The sequence below is a fragment of the Epinephelus lanceolatus genome, chromosome 21 (assembly GCF_041903045.1).
Source record: "Epinephelus lanceolatus isolate andai-2023 chromosome 21, ASM4190304v1, whole genome shotgun sequence".
NCBI classification, from domain to species: domain Eukaryota; kingdom Metazoa; phylum Chordata; class Actinopteri; order Perciformes; family Serranidae; genus Epinephelus; species Epinephelus lanceolatus.
Window position 1 is genome coordinate 27,592,074 of NC_135754.1, and position 19,608 is coordinate 27,611,681.

Here is a 19,608-nt window from a genome sequence, read left to right on the forward strand (position 1 = left end):
CTTTCTCCTTATTGTTTTTTTCACCTGCTCTGGTGCTTTCACTCGAGTTCTTCCTCTCCTCCCGCCCACTCTATCTCTTTTTACAGCAAAGGATTTTCTGCTCATGGCTGTAACCTTGGGTGAGAAAAATGTTGACCGGGTGATTCTGCACGGGCATCATGTTACAAACAAGACACCTTGCCTCTGAGTTTGATTTGAAGGCTCCATAGAAGAGCTCAAAGGTGTGCAATATCCATACACAGTGAAATATAATGAAATACAATATACTGATAGTCCCCTAAAAGCCGTGTGTGTGTGTGTGTGTGTGTGTGTGTGTGTCTCAGCATATGATTTTGAGTGGAGTAATTTAGCAGATGAGCGTGTGGCCATTGTTAGAGGGATAATCTGGCTCTTGCTGCTCAGATAGGTTAACATGCAGCAGATTAGACCAGATTACCCCCAACCACACCAGACAGGACAGCCTCCTTCCCCCTCTCCCTCCATCTGAGCCAACCCCTCCTCTCTTTGCCTTCATTCTCTTTTCACTCATCATGATCCCAACTTTACTTCACATCATCCTCTCTTTGCTTTTTACTCCGACATCCTTGCCCCATTTTTTTTGTATCTGTCTCTGCAGGCTTCCCCTTACTGAAGCTCCTCCATCACTTAAACCCTGTTTCCACTGAGCAGTACAGTTCAGTTCAATACGTTTTTTTTTTTCCCGTTTCCACTGTGAAAAGTTGTGGATGGTACCAATGGAACTGTTCTGTACTGTCCCCATTTTTGGTCCCCCCTCTGTTGGGGTACCTAGCACACAGATCTGGTACTAAAAGGTGGAGCTGTGAACACTGCAGTGTTCCTGACTGAACTGAGGGTTTAAATATAAACTCTTCTGCTACTATGAGCTGCAGTACATGTGAAATAATTTAAGGTGACTGAACAGGTTTTGGATCAGCAGCAAATTCTCACATTTAAGAAGCTGGGACCAGCAAATGTTTGACATTTTTGCCTGAAAAATGACTTAAACAATTAACAGATTATGGTAAATGGGCCTGCTCTTGTATAGCACCTTTCTAGTCATCCAAACACTCAAAGCGCCTTTTACACTACAAGTCACATTCACCCATTCACACACACATTCACACTGCCATACAAGGTGCCACCTGCTCCTCAGTTTTTAACTCACTCACACAACGATTGAAACATCATTGGGAGCAATTGACCTATGGCTAAGCCACGCCCCCCTCCACTCACTTGACAAACTATCAACATTCAGTGACCGGCGCTATGGCAGGTGTCACAGTACACGACATTTCACAGGAGGCAATTGATGATTTCTGGGGACATAACAATCAGATGTCATTGAGAAGTAACCAAAGGGCCTAAACTACGCATTGGAGGGATATATTCATCATTTTATTATTGAGAAGGTCGATGAAAAGCGTAAATTACAAGCCAAAATTTACAGGTCACAGTGTACGCTTGTGAACCGCATCTCGTTGCCGTCGCCATCAAATACAACAAGTTAAAGTGCCACTGAAGTTAAGGTTTTTGGCTCAGAATATGAGAAATAATAACGGCCTTTTTACCATCTTTACCAAGAGTGTCTCTCCGTTAGTTTGGCGCTACAGTATTTACACTGAATCATTCAGCATAACGTTTGCCAACCTTTGTTATCTCTGCTATTACAGATAAATTAATGAAGCTAAGCTCCAGAAGTTAACGTTAGCTTAACTAGAGCCCTTTGGACAACAGCTAACAATGATGTACGATCACCAAAGTACAAAACTAGAACAAAATAGGCTAATGAACTCCCAGCAAACAAGGTGACATGATGAACAATGCAGCTAGGAGCTAACGTTAGGCTAACTTTAGCTAACGTTAGCTAGAGATGTTAAAGATAACTTAATATTTCTTTCCAGCAAAGTGACAATATGTTGCCTCAAACACGATGTTGACTTACCTTAGAACAGATATAGACATCCTTGTTAATCTTATTCACGTTGAGTTGATGTTGTGGTCTAACGTTACCACACAACTTTATCCATAGGAGACACTTTTCTCAGTTGAGATGTGGTTTAAAGTGTAAAAAATACACCTCGTCGCCCAGCCTCTCAGGATACCTTGTGTCAGAGTTGGATGTACCCCATGTACACCGTTTGACCATTTTTAAACTTCAAATCTCTGAAAAAGCTCATGAAACCAAACAAAACAGACTTTCTGTAATGCATTTCAATGAACGTCCAGGCAGAGAATGTCTGAGTGTATGGGAATGGCTAGACGCACTGTGATTGGCTCATTGCGTTTGAGGGTGGGACTTAGCCATTGGTCAATGTGGGGGTTCAGCGTCTTGCTCAAGGATACTTCAACATACAGACTGGAGGAGTCGGGGATCGAACCTACAGCTGCCCGGATTATCAAAATAGTTGCCGATTAATTTTCTTTCAATCAACTTATCAATTAATCATCTAATCGCTGCAGCTGTACTGCAACAATACCTCTGCATGAAGGAAATTTCGAACTTTAATTTAACTCATTCTCTTTGACTTGTTCTCTTAAAGGGACAGTACACCCCAAAATCAAAAGTATTTCTTTTTCTTGTATCTGTAGTGCTGTTTACCAATTTATAATGTTTGGTGTGAGGACGCCGAGTGTGAGGACGCCTTTAATGTTTACATCTCGCACTGTCGCAAGCATGAGGCTTTCGTCCATGAGTAGATGCACACTTCCTTCTGCGTACTTCGGTGGAAAGAAAATAGCTCCCACATGAAACTGCTCACAACAAGGTCTGTGGATTATCTTAAATAACCGGGTTATGATTTCTGGAAAGAGACATTGCTGTTGAGACTAACACTCAACAACGTACACAAAAACACTCTAGACTGATAAATAGCACTACAGGTAACATGAAAAACGTATTTTTTTATTTTGGGGTGAACTGTCCCTTTAACCTGCTCAGTTTGCTTGAATATGTTTGATTGAGGGCTGTTAATGTATTAGCTATGTGTGCATTGTATGTGTGTGTGTCTTCACATCTGCATGACCGTGTGTCTCTGGCACGGCCGACCCGTCAGCCAGACTTTTGATGAGGCTCCAGCTGTTTGTATTTTTGGCCGCAGGGGTTTGTTTGTCAGGCAGCTGCTGTGTTTGTGTCATTCAAGCTATTAATTAGAATCGTGCCGAGTGGTGAGATGACACTAACAAAACACAGGATAATGATGTAATCGCTGCTTTCACATCTGGCCCAGCTGTCCTAATCTATACTCTAGAAAACAGTGCAGCGCATAAGAGGAATTATTAGTCAAATTATCTGATTATTTTGTTTGTTCTCCTATCAGCAAGGTGTTTGTGCTTTAATGTGCGTACTCGTCACCCATCTGTCATGTGCTGATGAGTGTCTGTGTGTGTTTGCTAGGTGTTTACATGTGTATTCATGTTTGTCTCTGAAAAACAAAAGGTCTTCTGTCCAGCTGTTTCAGCACACACACAGCTGGACTAACGCCTCGCCAGTAGAAGTAGCATGATTAACTTGCAGGTATTGGATTACAAACCAATCAGGGGGACAGGATTAGTTGCTCAGGTACAGTTACTTGAATACCTGTTCGCCTCAGCTTTCTGTGACAAAGGTCGAGCTGTGGTCAAAAGGTGACTGACCACACACGCACACACACACACACACACAGGCGCACAGTGTAACGCAAAGCCACATCCATCTGTCCACATGTGCAGCCAGCTTTCCTTCCTTTGGACCACCATTTGCGTGGTGATGAGGAAGACTAACGACTTGTTGCTTACTTTTTTAAATCATCAATAAATGTGTGATGTCTCAAACTTGTTTAATTTGTATGACCCACTCTCCAAACCCAAAAGATATTTAATTTACAGATAATAATGCAGCTAGTCTTCATATTTTTTTAGGCTGGAACCAGCATTTTCCTTTTTTAAATAACTTTGAAATAACAGTTCAACACTTTGGGAAATATGCTTATTCATTTTCTAGCCGACAGTTAGATGAGATGATCGATACCACTCTCATGTCTGTGTGCTAAGAATGAAGCTAAAGCCAGCAGACGGTTAGCTTAGCCTAGCATAAAAGCATGGGAAAACAGTTAAGCAGGATTTATACTCGTGCGGCAGAGCCTTTGCCGTAGCCTATGCACATCACCTGCGCCGTTGTGAGCATTTATACTTTTGCGGTGGTGTGTCTGTGTCACTCTGCAGTTACACCTCCAAAACACTAGTCGGTGGCGGAGGTTTCTGTGAAGTGCTGTAAAGTTTAGTTGATTCAAAACACACATTAAACACACATTAAACATGGCTTAATACAGACAATTTCAAACACAAGTACACAAATCAGCTTCACTATAACTCACAGCATTCACAGACAAACACTTGTCTTTATCTGGACACATTTTCCCCACAAATACAACATGCTAACCTTATTATCACAAGCCTATGGCATTCTACATTGTGTAAATTAGCCTAGCAGCTAGCAGACTTTTCCTCTACTCAAATAAAGTCAGGGACAACAGCAACATTTAACAAAGATAATGGCACATAATTTGGCTCCATTACAACTCACAAGGTTCACTGACAAAACAACTGTCTTATACTAAACACGTTTTCCAAACAAATACAACATGCTAACGTTATTAGCACAAGCCTATGGCATTTTACATTGTATAAATTAGCCTAGCGACGAGTGCAGATTTCCTCTGCTCATATGAAGCCAGGATAAATCACACACAAGACTTAACATGCTATTTTTGTGGAGGCTTTATTGTCTTCACAATTTATTGTTTCTTATCTGTGAAATTAAAGTAAATAAAAGCTTTGTTTCCACTGAGGGAAATGGTTTCAGCTTAAAGAAATAGACAGGAGGTCTGCGTCACTGCGAAGTGTAGTTACATTACTGGGGAGGTACACGTCAGGCTACAGCATAGGCTCTACATCAACACAAAGCCATGCCATAGATGCGGCGTTGATTCAACGCGGAAGTATAAATTCTGCCTTAGCCTGCACACAAAACGCCTTGCAAAAGCACAACTTCACACTCAATACTCCCTTTAGATATGAAAACAGACACATTGATTTCAAATGATAGAAACATCATCAACACTCCCACTTGCTCACTGTGAAGTCTCTGGGAAATAACCCGCTGTGTTCACACATGGGCTCAATCAGACATTACGTGGACTTTGTACAAGGCAGCTGGTAGGTCCAAAAAACAAAACTTTTGTTTTTTGGACAGATTAGACAAGGAAGACACAACATGTTAATAAGTGAGCTTTAGAGCTGCTTGTAGTGGATTTTGTTCTCTTTTGTTCAGAGCTAGGTGTTTCCTGGTTGTGGCTAGAATGGTATCAATCTGCTCATCTAACTCTCAGCATGAACGCGAATTAGTGTATTTGCTAAAATACTGAATTATTCTTTTAAATGATAAATTGATTATCATAATTGTTGATTACTTTCCTGGCAACCAGATGAATGCTTAATGGATTATCCAATACTTAATTGTATAAAAAGCGCTGTCCGCTCACTCTCCACATCTTAATTTTCGTCCTTCTCAGCCCCCGCCACAATTTACCCCCCCCCCCCCCCCCCCTCCTTCCTGTTTTTTTTTTTTTGGTTACCATTGTGCACCAAACTGTCCTGGATCCCTGTAAGAGCACAAAAGCACAACAAAGACTCAGGAAGTGATTAGTGGCTTAACGAGGAGGAGGCTTTGCAGGGACTAAGGGGGGCTGTATGGCCTCTTCCATGAGATGGGGTGAGGGGGTTAAAGTTTCAGGGCTTAAGAGGTCAGTGTTAAGTTGTGGAGGTCAGTGGAGAGGTTAATTAGGAGCAGGGCTTTTGTTTACAGGGGATAAGGAGACACGGGAGGCAATTCACTTCGAATCCGCGCTGTATTCCTCCAGCCACCCTGGAAGTGTCATCCACCTCTACTTTCTTTCCTCTTCCCCGCTAATTGTCCTGTGGCTGAAAGAAGATGTAGCTGAATTAACTTAATTGTCACCGTTGCGACACACTCGCCACCTCATCACCACAACACACACACACACACACACACACACACACACACCTCGAGTATGTTTCCTCAAGTATGTTTGGTGCCTCCTTCTTGCTTCAATTAGAGGAATGTCTTTTCAACTTGGAGGAGCTCTGGCCGTGACTGTCACTTGGAGACTTGTGTGTGTGTTTGTCTATTGTTTCTGCTGTTAAAACAGACATAGAAACACGCTGCTCGGTGGACTCAAGAAGCACAGCAGAATGAGCCACTTTATGTGAATGGAGGAAGAAGAGAAACTGACACTGAAACAGCTTTCTTGGCTGCGATGTTCGTGCTTGTTGATCACCATTAATCAACTTTGTTTGTGAATATGCCTGTTAGATTGTACTGTTACGTTTCAGCCTGTTCTCACTCCTAATTCGTCAAATACCACCTGTTCGTCAGTGATGTCAGTGTCAGACACCGACGCGACGGTATGATACACACAGTTTTAAAGGCAGCAGGCAACAACCGAACTCATCAAATACAGCACCTTTGTCAGTGGATGTCGGCATCAGACACAGAAAGGCACTGTTTGCGGGGTTATGATACGCACCAGGCGGCATCAGCGCCAGCAACTACCATAATTTAAAGAGTGAGGAAGACCCTGTAGGGTGGGGAGGAAGGGTGGGGGATGGGTCCAACAAACTCTGGACTTTGACCCAGGATCACATGGTTTGTTTTTTGTATGTATTTTAAACCAAACCATTGACTTTTGTTGCCCAAACATAAGGAAATAAACCTAAAAATAAACGCAGGATGGTACCTAGCACGTCATATTTAGACGGGTTAGTCCAATGACGATGATCTTTGACGAGTTGGGATCAGAGCGTGTTGTAGTTGTTTGTTTGCTTCTGGTTGTTCTTACAAGAGTTTTTTTTGTAACATCATCAGACCCCAATGAACAGTTTTTAAAAAAGGAAGAAATTTCGTATTCTATTCGATGTATTCTTCCTCCTCAAACCATGCATCTAAATTACCCACAATGCAACTCAACCATCAAAACTTTAGTTGGAGATTCAGCTGTGTTATGCTAGTGGCAGCTAACGTTGTCTTGAGATGCTAGCCTCAAGGTATAAGAAGCGGGCTCTTATTAACTACACGTCATTAGATTTTTTTTCATTTTCAAATCTGTCGTAGAGGTCCCCTTTTGGAAACTGCACAACCAAGTCAAACAGAGCTGTACAAACTCAGCCTTTAATGGCTAGTTTTTAGCCACCTAAAAAAGACCGAGATAAAACAATATTTATTTAAGTGTAATTATTTATTGTGTAACTAATTTTGATTTAATTGTGTTTAACTGTATATCTTTAAACATTACAGTTACTGCTAAAAAAATGAGTTTTCTGATTTTACAGATTTCCGCAATTTAAATCAGATACCAGTCGTCTGCCTGGAAGTGATTGTTGTTGTTAGCGCGATGCCACAGTGATTCAGTCTGTTACTGTTATTATTATTATGAAGCTTATTTGATTTGGTGAAGGAAGGAGAGATTACCATGACCGTGCCTCATCTAGGGTGAAAAACTGGCACACGACTCCTCACACCACCATGCCAGGACATCTGTCTGTTAGGGTAATTGGCATTAACCCTTTCAAGCTGGGTGACCCCCTTTTTCACGCCCAACACAGCTCACATTTGGCATGTAAATGTGTGTGTGACAAAATAGAATGAGATGCTGTACAATATAGCTGTAAAAGTGTGTTTTTCTTTTCTTGGCCAAAAAAAAAACCTATTAATATTTCACACACACATACAGGCTTATGTGGTATATGAGGTCAATGTGGTTTTCAGTGGTTTAAGGGGACCCACTTTTCCCACCATCGAGTAAACAAATAGTCATGTCAAACACTTTATTTGATCTGCACACACACAACCCTGCATGAGGGGTGCCACACTCCAAAGCATATGGCGCAGGGCAACCAAAATGTGTTAATGCTGATTGAATATGCAGCTCTATTAGACTAATGTTAGCAGGCTGTGTAGTCCCGATGCTAATCCAAGGTAAGAGAATGGAGCCGGAGCCGCAGCTTATCTCTGAACTTACGGATATTAGAGAATGGAAAAGTGATTAGAAAGTGATTAGAGTGGAGGGACACCACTTAGAGAAACATACGCTTTCAGGTCCGGGTGATCACACCGTCCACATTACTGCTATTAATGATGCAAGCAGCTTACCGGCAGGACCAGAGAGGTTGTGAGATTTAGTTGATAGCAGACAGCAAAGTCAGTTTTGTTTCAGGATGTCTTTTCTCCTGTTTCACTGTTTGAAGAATATGACACATCATCATCATCACCATCATCATCATCATCACAATTTTTCCTCTGCTTAAGAGGGCTTATGGTCTTCTTATTGGGGGTGCCTGTTGAGCAACAGGAGGCACAACCTATTACTCTGTCTCATACTTCTTCTTATTCTTCCGCATCGATATTTCAGTGCGCTTCTTGTCCCACAGCATTGCCAACACAGTCACAAAACATACATCAAAACGTGCAGAATGATTGGGAATGGTGTGCTATGACATTTCTCAGAGATTTGTCAAGTGTTTTTTACAAAATTTGCAAAAAACATCATAAGAATTTTCATTAAAATGAACGGGAGATTGTTGAGAAAACAACGTGAAAACAGCAAAAAATCCCTCCTCTTTGAGGACACACCAAATCGCCATACTTTCACTTTGAAAAATTATTCAAAGTTTAAACCGCTCATGAGACTCTAGACTTTATTGGAGCAAATCAGCATTTTTATATCTATTATGGTTTTTAAGAAATTGCAGTTTACATTTGATGATGTTTTTGATACGTTTCAGAGTTCATAATGGGTGTCTATGGGAGAGAGCTAGAGTGATGACATCACCGTTAGAGTGTGGAGGAGCTGGGAGATCTTCTACAACATGTCTAAAAACAATTGCTCTCAATGCCACAATTTTCACTCTACATACTCAATTTATATATCAAAACTTAGGAAAATTTGTGCTGGTGGCAGAAATGTGACAATGAAATCACATTAACTTACACATTTGGCTCAGTGAGCCTTCAAGTGAAGGAAGGGCTGATTTTTCTCATTGACTTTTCTGTAAACTGAGGAGAAATTTCTTGAAAAGAGCTGAGTTTTCTAACCTGCGACCATGATCACATTTTTGACACCACAAACATAAAAGAGACATCTACATGTTCAGGAGAATCTCCTCTCTTTGGTGGTATCCATATGTTGACAATTGGACTCACGGTTTTAGCGGGAAAAGGAGGTGTTTGAGAGGTTTCAACTCCCATCAAAACAGCTGCCTCCTCTGAGCTGCTGGCTGCCCCTCCCCCCTCCATCATATAAAACTTCAGCCTTTACTACTGTTGATACTTTTGGGATTATGAATATTAAATAGATATTGTAACATATTGTAAATAAATACAATATTTTACACACATAGTGCTCAGTACATGTAATACATGTAGTATGCAACACTTGTAGTAGGCATTACATAGAGTAAATGTATACATAAATTTACTACTCAGCAGCAGTGGCAGGCACACGTCAAAATTTCTTGTGATATTTTGTTTATTATTCATTTATTAATTATAAGACAGGAGTCATATTTAGATTTTGATTTTAAGAACTGGCAACAGTGAAGGCCCATAACAAATAAACAAAAAGTTTGTATATACAGAGCTTTACATAAAAGCAGTCAGTTAGAAAAAATACAAAAATAAAATAGAATAAACAATAAATACAAATTTTAAAAATAAGTGCAATGACAATAAAACATATACTAAGATGTGTTGGAAATTGTATATTGATTTAAAAATTAATTTCATCAATGTAAAAATTCCAGAATGTTTCACGGTTTATTTATTTTCTTATTTCCAACACACAATCTGAAATAAAATGTGTAACTGTCAAATCAGTTTTTGTTTTTGATGCCGTTTTTGTTCATCCTCTAATAGCTTGAGTTTATTCCGTGGTATGTTTTTATCCCTTTCACTTATTCAATTTCAGAGCTCTGTATAAAGCCAGTAAGTGGCTCTTGAGTTTTTTTTTCAAGGTTCACAATAGAGAGTCATTCATACAGACTTCATGTGTCCAGCTTGTGCTTAAAGGCAGGGAGATAAATCCTCTCTGTCTGATTGACAGCTGCTGCCATGACAACCCCGCATCAGCTCCAGGGTGTCCAATGAGGAGTCAGATTCAGGGTCCCTCCCTGACTCCCAGGTGAGCTAAAGAGTCAGACTTCAGCAGATTTCTGTCAGACTGTCTCCGAGACACGCGTGGTTTCCTCTCTGGTTTCACTCTGTCATCCAGATGGTGTTCAGATCGCCGCTCGACTTTTTCTCAGCCTCCCGGATCCTGCTGCCACACTTCACGGATGGGCCCCCTATTCTGGCCCGCTCCCGCTCCCCGGAGGACCCTCCCTCTGCCTGTCCTTCCCTGGCTCTCCCGGGGTTGTGTTTCTCCGCGGCGCAGATCGCCAGCGTCTGCGAGACTCTGGAGGAGACCGGAGACATCGAGCGGCTGGCCCGGTTCCTCTGGTCACTCCCGGTGACCGCAAACGGCCGCGACTCCATCTCTGAGCACGAGTCCGTGCAGCGGGCTCGCGCCGTGGTGGCTTACCACACCGGGAGTTTCCGCGAGCTTTATCACATCCTGGAGACGCACCGCTTTACGCGCGCCTCGCACGGTAAACTGCAGGCAATGTGGCTGGAAGCGCACTACCGGGAGGCGGAGAAGCTCCGGGGGCGACCGCTCGGACCTGTTGATAAGTACCGCGTGAGGAAGAAGTTCCCGTTACCGAGGACAATCTGGGACGGTGAGCAGAAGACGCACTGCTTCAAAGAGCGCACACGGGGGCTGCTGAGAGAGTGGTATCTGCAGGACCCGTACCCGAATCCCGGGAAGAAGCGGGAGCTGGCGCACGCAACCGGACTCACACCGACTCAGGTTGGGAACTGGTTCAAAAACCGGAGACAGAGAGACCGGGCGGCAGCAGCAAAAAACAGGTCAGTGACTTCTGCTCAAAATAAGTTGTCTATTGAGTGTCACAGCTGGTGGCCTACAGTGAGCAGGGCGGACATGCATAACTGTTTGTTTTATTGGTATCGAAATACTTAAAAAATTAAAGTAACTTCATGTGTCCAGCATGAATCAGTATATTGATCACCCACTTTCAGCCCTAAGTTGTGCGTAAAAAGGGCTATTCATGCGTAAAAGCGCACGGCCATTCAGCTTGTAGCTTTTTGTCTTCCTTCTGTCAGTCTGACCTGGTCGATCTTTCTCGCTTCTCTATCTCTCTATAATTTGCTTCAGGGTCAGTGTTTGGGTCAACCCCCACACTGATGGGTGAGGGCATAAATTGCTTACCACGCATGGACTTGAGATGCTTTTATATAACAGTTTGTGTGTAAGATTTTGATCCATTTTAACCCTTCATTTTGGGTTCAGTTTTATTTTTGCTCTTTTTTTCCACAAAAACTTGTTGCACACACTTGGGTCTATATTTAAGATGACTTCCCCACTTTTAACTTCCTTTCCTGTTTATTTCCAGGTTGCAGCACCACCGGATGTGTCCAGACGGTGCGCGGTCACTAAGCGGAGGAGAGTGCAGTCCAGACGAAAGCGGGGAGCGCGCAGATGGAGAAACTCTCCTCTCAGTAACGGACAGTGACTCTGACTTGGATGTTTGAGACTTTACAAAAATATGACATGGACCTTCAGGGGGCCTCAGTGGATTACCGGAGAGAGGAGGATGATGTGTGCGAGGGAGGAAGAAAAAAGGCTGGTCAGGGTTGCAATAAATGTTCAGGGCATAAAACAGCTTCACCCTAAATGTTTCCTCAGCCCACCAAGCAGATGATGTTCCAGGTTACATGAAGATTTTTCTTTTGCTTCTTGAGAATATCATTGATTTGTGTCTTTCTTGTTGGTTTCCTTTTTTTTCAAAAAACAAAACAAAAACTACATCACTGCCTGGACGGTGACGTTGCACATGTGTGGACCCAGCTCGCACCATCAATCTAATTAAACAGACATCAAGCCGTGGACCCCTGTTGGACTTTAACCCTGCAGGGACCCCCACATGGGAGGACCTTTACACACTGAAACCTGCCAGTGAGCTAATCACTCTCATTTTCTCTAATTATGCATCATTATTTTTCTTTTTCAATGAAACCAGTTGTTTCTTTAGAAGACCCTGATGTCCGCTGCTGTAGACAATCAATACGCACTGAAGCCTAAAACCTCCCTTGTTTTGTTTTGTTCCTTTACCTTCACTTCTACTTTATTTAAAGTTCACTGTGCAGTCTGTGTGTGCCGTACTTTGTGTTCAGTTTGATGCTGAACAAATGTTTTGGTATTTTATATAAATAAAATTATTTAATATATGACTGTTACTGTGCCCACTCTTCTTTAATGATGTTAATATTCATAAGGACAGTGTTTCTAGGCAGATATAGGGTAGAAACAGTTCATTAATTATTGTTAACGCAGTATAAAATGGCTGTAATCATACTGAATGATGAACTTTATGATGACACACATGAATAAATGCTTATAGTGTGTCATATAAAAGAGGCATTATTAAAACACAAGTTGGTCTAAAACAGTTTATAAAAGTTTTGAGTGTAAAAGAGTTTTGATAAATGATGTTTGTTCATCCGTTATATTATCCATCTATACATGTTAAAGGAAAACACAATAGAAGTAGAATTTTAAGGGACTTTAGAGGCAAATATTGTACTTTTATTACTGTACTTTTTACTGCGCTGCACTTATTTACCTCTTGTTCATTTTTAAATTCAGATATATATAATATGAATATAATGTATCATTTTAGGTTAAGACTTTATTGATCCCTGGAGGTAAATTCACAAACTGCCCAGCAACATAAAAGTAATGTACACATTATTCATTATTCGTCGTCTGTAACCTCTTATCCTGTTAGGGGTCGTGGACATTGGGTGAGAGGGGGGTACACCCTGGACAGGTCACCAGACTATCGCAGGGCTCATTATTACATTAGTGCCTCAATAATTATAATCTAGTGTTATAAACATAATTCTGAAATGGACCAGTATACGTTTACTTTTGGTATGTTGAGGATATTTCGCTTTTAGGGACTGTTCATTACTTATGAGGGGGGAGGGTTGGTGTAAAAAGGGGGTGGCATGTCATTTTTTTTTTTAAAGCACTGGGGAGGGACTTGTGTTTTTTTATTTTAGCTTAGGCGAGGGGGGTCGTATATTGTTGGGGTTTTTTTGTTGTTGTTTTTTTACCGCAAATTTTTGATTTTAATTTATTACAGCCAGAAACAAAAAATAGCTTTAATTTCAAAAAAGATAAATGAATGTTGGATTTGAAATTTCTGGCAGCTGTAGGACACATCATGTGCAACAAAGGCTTCCATCAGAAAAAAAAACCCATAACCGAATCTGATCTCAATATTATGATATTTCTCAAAAATCACTCGAAATTTTGGGCAAAGGTCAACCGTTTAAACTGACTGAACAGCATGCACGATAAGAGTGAAAAAACAGATTTTTTTTTAACTCCAGAATTTCGACTTCAACTTTTAACTTTCAAACATGAAAGGGGAAGTTTTAAAAATTTCAAGGAAAAATATTTGTAACTTCAGGGAGGGTCAAAAAAAGTTACACGCCAGCCACGCCCTAAAGGCCTTTGCACACTGAGTCTGTTTTTGCGCACGTCTTAAAGTAAACACAACCTCACGCTGTGTCAGTCATGTTCGCACACTGTGTCCAAAACTTTGGTTCATCATTAGAATTTTCGGAACAGGTTCAATTTTCTGTGTCTTTCATGTCTGCCAGAGCCTTTAGAGACGTCTGACCAAGAATCAGCGAAGAGCATGTGGCAGAATCATTTCGTAACTCAGACAGCTCAGATATTCAGGATGATGATGATGAGGAGGAAGAGGATGTGGACTGCACACAGAATGTGGAGGACCAACACATTCTCACTCCGACCTCGTCACATATTGACGTTTGGTCATGGACATTTCCACGTCCACATACGACATCCAAGGTACCTTGGGTGTGTTGGTTGTTGACGTTCTGGGACACTGTGTCAAGTTCTGCCTGTTACATGCATTGTCTTCGTTCAAAATACACTTCTGTTTTCACAGGAAGTTTAACGTTTACATACAGTCTGGACTCTCTTTCAAAACAAAAGCACTATGTCGGTACAACAAAAACACGTGTTTAGGTTTAGGAAAAAAGAACAGGATTTGGCACCGTCAAACTACAACGGCAACTAGCCTCATATCATGCCGATATTAAAGGACACCTTTTTTCGTTGGTTTCTGATGCCTCAAGTCACTGCCAAAGCGCCGGATTTTGACGACTTCGGAGTGAGACCGGGGCTCGGAGGACTGAGAAGGAAGACAGCTCCGCCCCTTCATGCAGCCACGGTGCCAAATGAAACACGGAGGAAGTGGTGACGGCCAGATAGGTGACTCCAGTGGAGAGAGGCAAAGGACGAAATGTGTCTTTTCATTTTGTCATGTTTTGCGAATTTTTACAACGAATAGAACAATAAAACGCATCGGAATCAGCTTGCAAGGTTTCTGTGTGTAACGATTTCTTTTTCAGATGACGGATTAAAGAAATGCACCTGAAAAAAAAGAACTCAGTGTGCAAAGGTCTTCACCCTGACAAGTAAAGAACAGTCCCTTACTTGAGTACATTGAGTGCAGACCTTGAAAACCAGACTCTCCCAAGATGTCTGCATAGTAGCCTGCTAGATATTTAGTATGTTTTTTTTATTTGTGCAAAAAAAATTATGGTTGTAAACTGTGTATCCATACACTTCCAATAAGGTAGCTTCCTTCTCATAGGGAGACATACAAAAAGGTCTCATTTTCATTCATCTGATTTATCTGGAGGGCTGTTAACAAACTGGACACAGTGTGGAGGCAGAGCGGCGCCACCCAGTGGTCAAAGTAAAGACACTGGCTGCTGAGGACATTTAATCAAGCTTTTAATCAAGGTTGTTGTACTTCAGGCCTGTTTTAGTGTCATGCTACTTAATACTTTTTACTCCACTGCATTTATATGACAAAGATTTTAAATACAAATTACACAATTATTTAGATTTTTTTTTACAGACACTGCATACGTCGAAGTGTATATGAGGAATTATATGGAGTCAAAAACTGTTTCAAATACGAAGGACCATTGAAATGAACACGTTTGAAAATGAATCCAGTGAAATTGCTCTCTAGATTAAAGCTGCAGCCAGTTCAGTGATTCATACATGAATCATCTAAAATGTAAGTTTGTCTGTGTGCGTGTTTGTTTTAACATTGTGATCGCATGATTCAGATATTATTGCCCTCATTACAGCTCCTCATGGCCGGGCTCCAGATTACATTTCAGACCTGCTGGTCCCTTATGAACCTCTGTATAGTCTGAGATCCTTGGACAGACGTCTTCTGCTTGTCCCAGAGTCCAGACTGAAGACCAAAGGGGACAGAGCTTTTGCCATTGAGGCCCTGAGGCTCTGGAATGACCTGCCAGAGGCTGTAAGGCTGTCTGAGTCACTGGCTTTGTTTAAGTCTCTCCTATAAACATACTTCTATCTGAAAGCAAATCCTGATTTTATCTGACCTGTCTTGTCTTTTTATTGCTTTCATATTGATTTTAATTCCCATTTATTATCATAGCCTGACGTGCACCTCCCCAGAAATGTAACTACGCGTCATGGCAACGCAGACCTCCTGTCTATTTCTGTAAGCTGAAACCATTTCCCTCAGTGGAAACAAAGCTTTTATTTACTTTAATTTCACAGATAAGAAACAATAAAGTGTGACGACAATAAAGCCTCCACAAAAATAGCATTTTAAGTCTTGTGTGTGATTTATCCTGGCTTCATATGAGCAGAGGAAATCTCCACTCGTCGCTAGGCTAATTTATACAATGTAAAATAGGCTTGTGCTAATAACGTTAGCATGTTGTATTTGGTTGGAAAACGTGTTTAGTATAAGACAGTTGTTTTGTCAGTGAACCTTGTGAGTTGTAATAGAGCCGAATTTTGTAACGTTACCTTTGTTAGATGTTGCTGTTGTCCCTGGCTTCATATGAGCAGAGGAAAAGTTCGCTTGTGGCTAGGCTACCTTATACAATGTAAAATGCCATAGGCTTGTGCTAATAACGTTAGCATGTTGTATTTGTTTGGATAACGTGTTTAGTATAAGACAGTTGTTTTGTCGGTAAATCTTCTGATTTGTACTGTAGCCAAATTATGTACCATTACCTTTGTTAAATGTTGCTGTTGTCCCTGGCTTCATATGAGAAAAGGAAAAGTTTGCTAGCTGCTAGGCTAATTTACACAATGTAGAATGCCATAGGCTTGTGCTAATAAGGTTAGCATGTTGTATTTGTGGGGAAAATGTGTCCAGATAAAGACAAGTGTTTGTCTGTGAATGCTGCGAGTTATAGTGAAGCTGATTTGTGTACTTGTGTTTGAAATGGTCTCTATTAAGCCATGTTTAATGTGTGTTTAATGTGTGTTTTGAACTAAACTTTACAGCACTTCACAGAAACCCCACTGGTGTTCTGGAGGTGTAACTGCAGAGTGACACAGACACACCACCGCATAAGTAGCCTAGAAATCCCGCATAAAGTCACTACAGTGGAGCCTAGTGCATCATGCCATACACTGCCACCCACTGGCCAGGTGTTGTCAGTTGAACACAAATCTTTCAAAACCAAGATGGCCGACGGAAAGCAAGAAATGTTGTGCAGCTCAAGAATGTCTTGCCAATCCTTCTACAGTATAATAGGAGACCGTGGCAGGTAAATAAAATCTGGTAACATCAAGTAACATCTAAGGAGTGAATATTGATTTAATGTTGTAAACTGGACATCAGGCATCGCTGGCTGTAGTTCAGCTACAGTTAGTAGGCTACTGTTACTGCAGCTTTGTTGTTCTTGAAAATATTTAATCTGCATTGACTTTTTTGGCTGTAAATCAGTTGGTTTATTCTATCAGAAGGTGATGTACAATTTTTGTAACAGAATATATACATATATATATATATATATATATATATTGCAGAAAATATTCATTGAAAATATGACAGTCAGGAGCAAGGTTCAACGCCTTTGCATGGTATTAAACAGTATAAGAATATGTAAAATATGTCAACACATGAGTCCAACTGCATTAAAAAATATATATTTTTATAGTTTCACCTGATATATATCAATCTTTAAATTGGTTTATCTTTCTTCAGTTTAAAACTTAAACGCATGCTGTCCATGGACATGTGAAAAACTACTTGAAAAATGCATGTTTAAAAAAATTAACTACATTTTTTTCATGCTTTAAGAGGAATAAAAAGAATAAGAAAAAAATCATGACTGAGGTTGTAATAATTAATGCATAAAAGGGGTTATTTAAAGTGTAAAACAGATGTCGACAATGATTGCAAGTCATCGCTGTTTTACTTATGTATATATATTTAAGTCCTATGTTTAAAAGTAACCTCTTTTCTACAAGTATAGCTACAATTCTGCATATCTGTACAGACAATGTGTATTTTTACTTTTCCTTACTCTTAAATTTGTTTTCTCATGCAGGAATGTAAAAGTATATGTATATTGTGTGTATTATTATTATTGTATAATAGCCTATTGCACCGTTAATTAAGCACCTTTCAATAAAATAAATCTTAATTTCAAAAAACAAATAGACCTTAAATCATAGGCAACAACCCATATTATTATTTTTGTTGATATTATTGCCTATTAACATATCACCAACCAGTGTCAACCATTTTGATTTAACTGTGACCAGTGGAAATCACTTGAAATCATCCTTTAAAAGTGTATTACAACCCCACCATTGCTGCCTACATGAAAATAAATTAAGTAAAGGAGTACTTCTTCCCACCACTTACATTTTATACCAACTTTATCTGCAGCCTAACTCAGGACACATAAAACGAATACAGTTTGTATTTTCTGTTGTATTTTGTTGCATTTTTCCTTTAAGCTGTCACACGTGTTTGTTTAAAATAAGAAAAAGTAGAAAACATCAATGTTTGTCCCGCAGCACACGCAGAAATGCACTGGAGCACAGTTGAAACTTAAATCTACGAGGAACACTTGAACACAGCAGTAGCTGACGTCAGGTCCTAGAAGCGTCATCGTTCCAGCGATAGGTCCCGCGAGCCAGCAGGTGGCGCAGCTCGGCCAGTGATGCTGCACAGGTAGGCCCTGAATCATATTTCCTCTGTGCAGTTTGGGCAGTGAGGGGGCACGTGGGCATGTTTACAAGTACGATATGGGTTTGTGATGATGTCAGAGAATAATCAATAACCAATAATCAATAATCACGAGTGTCGTGGATGTTTTTACTCAGCTTCCCTGTAACTGTGGCTCAGAGTTGTTTTGTGCTCGCTCACAAGTTTTGTCATCACGATAATAAACCTCCATGTACTTGTGTGTTCGTGTGTGGGTGAGGACAGCCCGTGATGGAGAGTGACAGTTGCTATGGCAACCCGCTGTCACTCATTGTGACTGTGACCAATCAACCGACAAAATAACAAAACAAGCAGGGGATGTCTGCTGTGGATGTGTCTCCTGTCGTCTATATTTGCAACTGTCATGTGATACTGAACAAAGACAATGACCATACTGTAATAATAATAATAATAATAATAATAGTTATTTGTACACCATGTTAAAAGAACAGGGTATAAAACACTTCACAAATTAAAGCCTGTAGCCTGTAGCACGACAACCACCACTCCTGGAGCCTCCCAAAAATAAAGAGTAGATACAAAAATTAAAATATACATGCATACACAGACATGTGCAGGTTAAACAAATTTGATGCAATTAAATAAAACAGTACAGTAATTGTAAGTGATATAATCTGTATAGAAACATAAAACACATACAAAGAGATACAAAACAGCCGCAAAGAAACACAAAATGGCTACAGAGACTCCAAATGACCACAAAGAGACACAAAACAATTACACAAATGTATCATAAACAGAATAACCATAAAGAGACAAAGAATAAATACAAAGAGATGCAAAACAACCACAGACTCAGAATTACCTAAAAGAGACAACAGCTACAAAGACATGCAAAACAGCTCTACTAAAGGGTAAAACCAGCACAGACACGAAACAACTACAAAGAGACTCCAAAGAGACACAAAATTATAAAAAAAAAATAAATAAAATGACCACAAAGCAACACATAATGACTACAAAGAAACAAAGCAACGTCAAATTACCACAAAGCGACACAAAACAATAACACAAAATTATCAAATTATTACAAAGATAAAACAGAATGACCATAAAGAGACAAATAACAACTACAAAGAGATGCAAAACAGCTGCAAAGAGGCACAAAATTACCTCAGAGAGACAAGGAACAACTACAAAGAGATGCAAAACTGCTATACCAAGGGGCAAAACAACCACAGACATGAAACAACTACAAAGAGTCTCCACAAAGAGACACAAAACAGCTACAAAGAGTCTCCACAAAAAGACACAAAACACTGACACAAAATGATCACAGAGATAAACAGAGCGACCATAATTTTGGAATTT

General features: G+C 40.4%; 1 protein-coding gene across 1 annotated transcript; it reads left to right on the plus strand.

Moving 5' to 3' along the window:
• The first annotated feature begins 10,271 nt into the window (after positions 1–10,271).
• Positions 10,272–12,325, plus strand: six3b (SIX homeobox 3b). Its single transcript, XM_033611199.2, has 2 exons — positions 10,272–11,017; positions 11,563–12,325. Exons 1-2 carry the CDS (start codon positions 10,323–10,325, stop codon positions 11,699–11,701), a joined length of 834 nt encoding a protein of 277 aa, XP_033467090.1. The 5' UTR covers positions 10,272–10,322; the 3' UTR covers positions 11,702–12,325.
• The last annotated feature ends 7,283 nt before the right edge of the window (positions 12,326–19,608 follow it).